Raw genomic sequence first — 9,074 nt, 5'->3', positions numbered from 1 at the left:
TTTCCAAACCTTCTCTGCCTTCAGCCATTGCGTTAAGAGAAGTGGTACTGTTGCACCACCAAACACGTTTTTTTGAGGTTTTTCACATGTTGACTTTGAGGCCAGGCTTTGCCCTCAGTGGTTTTGTTTTCTCTTGAGCAGCTGGACTTTAAACTTTAACATCCCCTGTTTAGCAATTTCCCCAAAGAGCTGCAGGAATGCAGGCAGGGTTACCATTAGCTGCAGAGGGTAACAATGGCAGGTTGCTTTTGGACAATGTTGTTTCTTCTCTCTGTCCTTTTCATTCCCACAGAGGAGACAGGTATGGCCTTCGTTTTGTTGCCCCTTTAATTCTGATTTGTGCTCCTGCTCTTGTAAACACACCAGTAATTTTGTGCCTTGTATCATGTTTACTTTGCAGCACAGGCTGACAGCACTAAAAACTCTGTGTTTCCTTACACTTTCCTCTGTGGGGGATTTTCTGTTTTTGTTTTCGTATATTTAAGTAAAAACTATGGTAGGTTACTGAAGCAGTGTAACTTTGTAATGCCATCAATTACATCATGGTGATATTTAGTCATGATTCTGAGTGTCCTGGATATTAAAGAAAAAATTGTTTTATATACCTAGTTGCTGCTGAAATGAAAATAAAAGTCTTATGAAAGAGGCTGAGAAGCACACTTGGTATAGCTTGCAGAAATATATGTTTTCTGTATTCATCCTCTGTGGTTTGTCACAAATAAGGAGGATCTGAGAAAGAGAGAAAAGAGAGAAAAGAGAGAAAAGAGAGAAAAGAGAGAGAAAGAGAGAAAAGAGAGAGAAAGAGAGAAAGAGAGAAAGAGAGAGAGAGAGAAAGAAAGAAAGAAAGAAAGAAAAAGAAAGAAAGAAAGAAAGAAAGAAAGAAAGAAAGAAAGAAAGAAAGAAAGAAAGAAAGAAAGAAAGAAAGAAAGAAAGAAAGAAAGAAAGAAAGAAAGAAAGAAAGAAAGAAAGAAAGAAAGAAAGAAAGAAAGAAAGAAAGAAAGAAAGAAAGAAAGAAAGAAAGAAAGAGGAGATGACTGCTTGTGAAGGGCAGAATGATGCCCCTGGCAACAGCAGAGGTGTGTATGAAGCACAGCAGAGCAGAAACGTGGTGGGGTGCTAGAGAACTTTTCAAAATGCAAAACACAAACGTGATGCTTTGTCTTAGCACCACATGCAAGCCTCCTGCTTATCTGCTATCCTTCAAAAGCATAACTAAGAAACTACACACAGGTTTGGAATAATTTTGTTAGTGCTGTCACTTTTTCCAATTCCAGTATCACAGCTTGTTTCAACCTTTGGGCCCCCAACGACTGTACAATATATTAAGCAAACAAACAAACCAACCCAGTCCCTGTCCCATTGGGTTTACTTTCTGAGTACAGGGGAACTGACAAACGTGTGCTGACACATGCAGCCGTGTCCCAGTTAATGTCACAGGCGACAGCACCTCACCAGCCTTCCCCCTTGACAGGTGGTTTTTGTGGTGGGCATCACTGCAAAGAGGAGTTTTAAGGTCTGATCTCTGTCATGTCTTTGGATTTTCCTCCTCTTAACTCAAATCAAAAAGATTATGGAGTCTTCCAGGTAAAGGATGGCATATGACAGCTTTTTCTGACCATTGCTGGGGGGGGTAACTTTTATTTATAGCCACCCTGAGCCATGTCATGCTTGGCAGCAAAAAATCCCCATGAAGTCAGACTGAAGGGCATCAGTTAGGATCCTTCATCACAAATAAATACAAATCATTTTCATTTCTGCTGAAAGTCCCATGGACTCTTACAAAACAGCCTCTGCCTTTATAATAATATTTACCTCTTCCCGTAGCCATGGCACAACCAAGCTCTCTGTGTGTCCAGTGCAGGACAAAAATACGCAGCAGGAAAGGCTTCTGCAGGGAGCTGCAAAAATTCTTTATGTTTACAAGGAATTATGCAGAAAAGTTCAGCAGTGAGTCAGACCTGAATCCTTTTTGTTCAGTTCGTTTTGTTTTTGTTTTTTACTACTTGGGAGCACTGACAAAGGACCAGGACCCTCTTGTGCTCAGGACTGTAAGAGGGGTGGGAAACAAAAGAAAACCATGTCATGATTCCTCTTCATGATAAAATGTGGCTAAACAGTAAGATTGTTTAAAAAAAAAAAAAAGTGAAAGTGTAAAGGAAACTAGCCTAAGTACTTACGTTAGCATCTTGTCATGCGATGTTTCAGTGTTTATATCAGCTGATGATGCAAATGAAGTTATCAAGAGACACAGGCGTGCCAGCTCCCTCCTTCTGGAGGAGGTCCTCCAAGGCAGCTTGGAAAGAGAATGCCTTGAAGAGAGATGCACACAAGAGGAAGCAAGAGAAGTATTTGAAAACGATGAGATGCTAGTAAGTATTTTAGTTTCCTTTTACTTACCTGAAGCATCACTTTGTGCTGTCACCTCTACCTCCAGAAGCACCGTCTGGGGAAAAAGCAGCAGGGTAAGGGAGCGGAGGAGCCCTGGCCACCAGTGGGGGACAAGCAGGACAGGATGGGGTCACCTCCCAGGTGGCTGCACAACAGGGAGACAATAGTTGGCCAGTTTTTCAAGGAAGCCATGCTACTGCAGGGCTCAGCTATTTCTCTCTTGCCCATGAAGAGTTTCTTTTCCTTTATAACTTCTTAAGAAGCAAGAAGATGTGCAGGATGCAAACCCTCCCTCACACCTCATGTCATTCAAATCTTGATGGCAGGACAAAATTTGTAATTGTGTGACTGTGTGAATGTTAAACTGAGTGTGTATTCTCTTATGTAAAATCTCTGTTTTGCCAAAATATTTATGGAAGATGATATTATTTGAGAATTGAAATCTGATTTCCCCTTTTTTTCAGAAAATGTTTTGGGATAACTACTACGGTAAGCTGGCCTCTTGATTTCTCTCCTTCATAGTGGTGGCATGTTGTGAACATGATGCTTCAGTCTGATGTTGTTTCTAAGAGTTTTCAGCAGTTTTTAGCAGTTTATTCTACAAGAAACACACAGTCGCTATGTGTCATATCGCTAGCAAAGCAAGAGGAGAAGGACTGATGTGAAAGGATTTAAAAAGTCTTAAATAGGAAAAAGCAGTTAAGACTGCAGAGCACATGCAAGTTCAAAGTGAGTAGATGCTATCCCAAGAAACAGGCTGTTTCTTTCCCTCTTTGTTGGGCTGTAACCTGGGAGCAGAACATTTTGCTTCTTACAGATTCACCCATCGAGGAGCACCATTTCCATGGCACGGTGGCCTTGCTGGCCACCTGGGCGTGGGCTGGGATGGCAGCTGTAGGCCAGGACAGTGGTAATAGAGCTACCAGGGCATGCAAGGCAAAAGGGGTGTATTTTCTTTTGTAAGCTGACCATTTCAGTGTGTAAGAGACACACGGGAATGTCTATTTTACTGATACAATTCACCAGTATAGTTCTACCAGCACAACCTGCCAAGTACAAACCTACCGTTCGACCCTGAGTGAGGCAAATAGGTGCTAAAAGCCACTGGGCTGCTCTGGAGGCTGTTCCTTGGCAGCTTCTGAGGCTAGAAATAAACCTGCAAAGCTGATGTGGGTTGATGCTGACATGGTGTGATGTAGCTGGGCACCTCCTGGGCACAGGGCCTGCGGCATGGGCGCGAGGTGACTAGGCCTCACCCCCTCCATCTCTGCTGCATGCCACATCCAAAGAGTTCACTCTTCTTATTCTGATTTTTTTTTTATTCATTTGCAATCTTAGTTTTAGACAGTAGATAGGGAGGTGGTAAAAACAGCATTAGTATTAATTTTCTATGGAAGCCCTTAAAACACCGAGTGCAGGGGACAGTTCTGTGGATCCAGGCTCTGAATGTTATGAAGACTCGTACTAAACATCTTTGCTCTGTGCTTCATTGCCTCTGTGAGGGTGGGATGGCTTCCACCTAATTCCAGCCTTTGGGCTGTCCGTCCCCAGGTGGCCAGAGATGTTCCTCTAACCCGTGCCAGAACGACGGCGTGTGCGAGGACAGCATTCGTGGCTACACCTGCACCTGCACCGAGGGCTACGAGGGGGAGGACTGTGCCTTTGGTGAGGCATCACCAGCATGGGGTTAACACACACAGTTTGTGCAATGTGATGGTGGTTCCCTGATACTACCCCAACTGAGATGTTTGACCTAAGTTTCCTTCTGTATGCTAAACTACAGTTCATAATCCTACCCCACTGCATGTCTAATTGCTATCATATATGCTTAAGGACATGGTTTAGTGGGTGACATTAGTAGGTAGTAGGGTGATGGCTAGACCAGACGATCTTGGAGGTCTTTTCCAACCCTAATAATTCTATGATTCTATTCTACTTTAACTGGCCCTTAAAAGAGAATCACAGAATCATCTAGGTTGGAAGAGGCCTCCAAGATCACTGAGTCCAACTTCTGACCTAACGCTAACAAGTCCTCCACTAAACCACATCACTAAGCTCTACATCTAAACGTCTTTTAAAGACCTCCAGGGATGGTGACTCAACCACTTCCCTGGGCAGCCCATTCCAATGCTTAACAACCCTTTCAGTAAAGAAATTTTTCCTAATATCCAACCTAAACCTCCCCTGGCACAACTTTAGCCCATTCCCCCTCGTCCTGTCACCAGGCACGTGGGAGAATAGACCAACCCCCACCTCGCTACAGCCTCCTTTAAGGTACCTGTAGAGAGTGATAAGGTCGCCCCTGAGCCTCCTCTTCTCCAGGCTGAACAACCCCAGCTCCCTCAGCCGCTCCTCGTAAGACTTGTTCTCCAGACCCCGCACCAGCTTTGCCGCCCTTCTCTGGACTTGCTCGAGCACCTCAATGTCCTTCTTGTATCGAGGGGCCCAAAACTGAACACAGTACTCGAGGTGTGGCCTCACCAGAGCCAAGTACAGGGGAACGATCACTTCCTCAGTCCTGCTGGCCGTGCTATCTCAGATACAAGCCAGGATGCTGTTGGCCTTCTTGGCCACCTGAGCGCACTGCTGGCTCATATTCAGCCGACTGTCAACCAGTACTCCCAGGTCCTTCTCGGCCAGGCAGCTTTCCAACCACTCATCTCCCAGCCTGTAGCGCTGCTTGGGGTTGTTGTGCCCCAGGTGCAGGACCCGGCACTTGGCCTTGTTGAACTTCATACAGTTGGCTTCAGCCCATCGGTCCAGCCTATCCAGATCATCCTGCAGAGCCTTCCTGCCCTCGAGCAGATCGACACACGCACCTAACTTGGTGTCATCTGCAAACTTAGTGAGGGTGCACTCGATCCACTCATCCAGGTCATCGATAAAGATATTAAAGAGGACTGGCCCCAGTACTGAGCCCTGGGGAAAAAAAAACACACCAGGATGGATCTTGCATATTCATATCCGACAGGTTTTGCTTCCTAGCCCCAAGGTTAGTATTTGTGCCCATCTGCAGGGCCCCCAGGGCACAGCAGGGCCATTTTCTGCAGCAGGGTGTGAGTGGCGAGGGGCAGAGTATCCCTCTGGAGAGCCTGACCTGCTCCGCATGAGCCATCGAGAGCCACATCACACGCGAATTTTGTTGCCACTTCTCCACCTGTGAGATAGATCCAAGATCAAATGCTCTTCCTGTCGCTTTGTACTGAAGCTGTGTTTGCTCAGCCACAGAAAGCTGACTGGCCATGTTTCAAAGATGATTAATACTCCTTTCCTTTTTTTTTTCCTTATATGTGGCAGCTGTTTGTTTTAATTTTCTTAGCACAAGCCTGAGAAACAGAAGCTACACATTTCTTTTTTCTGGAAAGCAGAAAGCTTTAGCCTTTTTCTTGACCATACAATACCTGCCTTCTTAAAAAGTTCAAAAGATTCCCCTGGTGCTGATCCTTAGGGCTTTGCTTAACTGAGCAGAGAAAACCTATGGCATCCTTTTGTGGGTTCACGTGGAAAGCCTAGTTTGACCCTTGGGTACTAATATTCCCCAAAACTCAGCAGCGTGGACAGTCTGGTGCAAGGAGGTACTGGGTGCTATGAGCCTGTGGAAGCTGCAAAGACAGCCCTCTCTGCCCAATTTCTGCCTGATGAGGGTAAAAACCATGTGGTGGGAAATCCTACAGGAAGACAGAGTTCCTACCCACCCCCCCACAAAGTGAGTAAAAGTAAAATGCTTAGCAAAGAGGACTCAGGCTATGCAAGAAAACTCCACCTGAACCGTTCCCAATGCTTTTTCCCTGCTTGTTCTCTCCAGCTAAAAATGAATGTCGGCACCAAGGAAAAGAAGGATGTCACCATTTCTGCTATCCAGGAACCAATTCATACCGATGCTCCTGTGCTGATGGCTACGAGCTCGGGAAGGACAAAAAACAATGCATTGCATTAGGTAGGTGCGAGCACGGAAGTAGGGCCCATGAACAATTCTTGGGTGGGCAGGCAGTGAATCTGATATCCAGATGCAATCAGCCCGCTTGGGGACTCCAGAAATATTAACCTTCCAAACTGGACAAAAAAAGGAGGAACCTAGGGACCGGCAAACAAAGATGCCTGAGCAGTGTTAAAAGAAGGAACATTTGATCTGAACATTTACAGATGGGGTTGCAGAGAGCACTAGCATCATTCGACATACCACTAACTGGTGCAGGTTTTCCACTCCTACTCTCAGTAAAGAGCAACAGAAGACCTGCCCGTTTAGGAATGAGGTTCAGTTAATTCAGATTAGGCACCCAACAGCCTGATAAATAAAAGGCAGCACTTGCTGCCTTGTTAGTTAATTTGGAATGGTAGCCCTCTTTATTTTTCCATCCTCATCGCAGCCAAACAGGAATGGAGCTGTACAGCCACGCTTTTAGTGAAGACTTGATGTCCACGCTAAATGCACATTTCAGGTGGATTTTACATCAAAGCAGCTCTAGTTTGGTACTGAGGACTAGGCACCCACATACCCAACAACTTGGAGGTGTTTAGTGCAGTTCAAATACAGGATACAAAGATGAGGAAGCAACCCATGCTGATGGTTAGCTGGAGAGGAAGCCTCAGTTCGGAAGTTGCAGACAAAGTGAGAGCTGGTCACCATGAGCCTAACACAATGACCCAGATTGTTTCGTGCTATCACACTACAGAAGTCAAGTTAATTATTCTGATTTTCACCAGCTGAGAAATTGTCCTTTTCCTTGGTATAAAATCCAAACCCTACAGCCAAGAAGGAACACTTAAAATACTTGCAGGTAGTAGTAGTCTTGAAATGTTACAGCATGAGGTTTTTATTTTTTCTAATTCATTTGCTAGATCACTGTGCATGTGGCAGACTTCAAGACAGTGATAATCTGATAAGTGAAACCCTGAAGAAACATGACAAGCACTTTCCTTGGCAGGTATTTCTAGCAATTCATGAAATCTATGACTTATTTTCATATGGACAGTGCTAATTATCATCTTTTTGTATTTTCTTAGGTCTTGCTGCTAAACTCAGAAGGGAAAGGCTTCTGTGGAGGAGTGCTGCTAAAAAGTAATTTTGTCCTGACCACAGCAGAGTGTGCCCTTCTGCACAGCCATTTTGAAATCAGGGTTGGTGCTGGTAGGTGATGAAACCTTTCCTTTTGTAGTACCACCTTTCGGCACTGTTAAGCTACTTTTAAAAACAGCTTACTAAAATTTCTGCTGCACTAAAAGTATTGTTATAGTATATAAATCTGCTGGCATCTCATTTAAGCATCTTAACTAAGCGTCAGGTTAGAACTAGAGCTGTCCTATGCCTCTCTAGAAAATGAGCAGAAAGACCAGTACCTCTCGAAGGCCCTCACAAGGGCTGGCTCAGCATCTAGGGATATGCTAAACTAGGCTCATTTGGAGATTACTACCCTCCCTCCCCCCAAAGAGAAACGTTTCATGGCAAAATTTTCTTCTGTTGTTGGGTATTTGTCCTTCCCCTCTGAAATTATGCGTGCTTCTACGCAACTTTGAAAAGCTGTCATTCTTAATTTACCTTTACCACGTTTCAAGAATGTTTCTCTACTGCGCGTATTTCTCAGCACCACTAGGCAGTTGTTATCAGTTTACATTCTGCTTTCAAGTCTCTGATATCCTTAAGAGCAGCGAACATGTCATTGCTTCACAGGGCACAACAGAACACGTGGAACTGAGAGGATAATGCAAGTTCACGAGAAACACATACACATCCGGTACGATGACGACACTGGCGAGAACAACATTGCGCTCCTACAGCTCCACGAGCCCGTTGAGTGCAACAACCACCAGCTTCCCGTATGCATCCCTGAAAGAGACTTTGCAGAACATATTTTGATTCCCAAATTGGCTGGCACAGTCAGCGGCTGGAGAAGAGAAGGCAATGAAGTTCAAGGTGACGAGTTGCAGGTTTCCTACCTCCCTACGGAGGACTGCGAACAAATACTCAACGTAAGCCTCACGAACAGGCAGTTTTGTGGACACGTCCAGGCGGTCACAGACAAACGACTGACTGGAGGAAGCTTTATGGCCACTGAGTATAAGGGCACTTGGTTTCTGACTGGTATCCTGGGACCCTGGCCACTAGAAGACGCCGACAGAAAAACTTTTCTGTTTACCAACACTGCGAGATACATGATATGGCTTAAACACAAAATGAAGTAAGACAAACACAACCAACCCTCCAGCACCAAACCCCTACCAATCCCCGCAAGGAAACATTTGGAGGCAGCCAGTAGACACATTTGACTCTATCACCATTTGCAGCAACGGAAGTTGCAATGATGATACCTATTTAACTCCAATTCACACGGAAAAGTCCATTTGTCTTTCCTTCCTCTGTTGACACGCAACACACTGAAAGTCCCGACACAGTAAATGTAGGTGCTTTACTAATAAATTGACTGAACTCTAAGTTTCCTAGAACTGTTCGTTCTAAAACTCAAAAAGTATTGATGCTTTTCTGAGCTTTTAAATGTTACTAGAAGGAAATGAGTCTTTTTAATTCTTATTCCCTTGAAATGTGGATCAGTAAACCAATATTCTTATTTCAACCTCTATACAAGTAAAACTTATGAAGACCAAGAACACTCCAAGCCTTTAAATGTTGATAAAGGACTTGACTCTCTCGTAACACCAGAAAGTTCTTCTCCATCATACATGGCAGCTGT

At 44.5% G+C, this 9,074-nt stretch overlaps 1 protein-coding gene across 1 annotated transcript; it reads left to right on the top strand.

Annotated features, from left to right (window-relative positions):
- The first annotated feature begins 189 nt into the window (after positions 1-189).
- Positions 190-8,990, top strand: PROZ (protein Z, vitamin K dependent plasma glycoprotein). The gene is made up of 8 exons (XM_013197426.3): positions 190-301; positions 2,206-2,369; positions 2,853-2,877; positions 3,940-4,053; positions 6,194-6,325; positions 7,228-7,313; positions 7,393-7,516; positions 8,057-8,990. The coding sequence occupies exons 1-8, from the start codon at positions 235-237 to the stop codon at positions 8,566-8,568; spliced, it is 1,224 nt and encodes a 407-aa protein (XP_013052880.3). The 5' UTR covers positions 190-234; the 3' UTR covers positions 8,569-8,990.
- The last annotated feature ends 84 nt before the right edge of the window (positions 8,991-9,074 follow it).

The sequence above is a fragment of the Anser cygnoides genome, chromosome 1, assembly GCF_040182565.1.
Source record: "Anser cygnoides isolate HZ-2024a breed goose chromosome 1, Taihu_goose_T2T_genome, whole genome shotgun sequence".
Lineage (NCBI taxonomy): Eukaryota > Metazoa > Chordata > Aves > Anseriformes > Anatidae > Anser > Anser cygnoides.
This window is presented reverse-complemented; position numbering and strand designations above follow the sequence as displayed.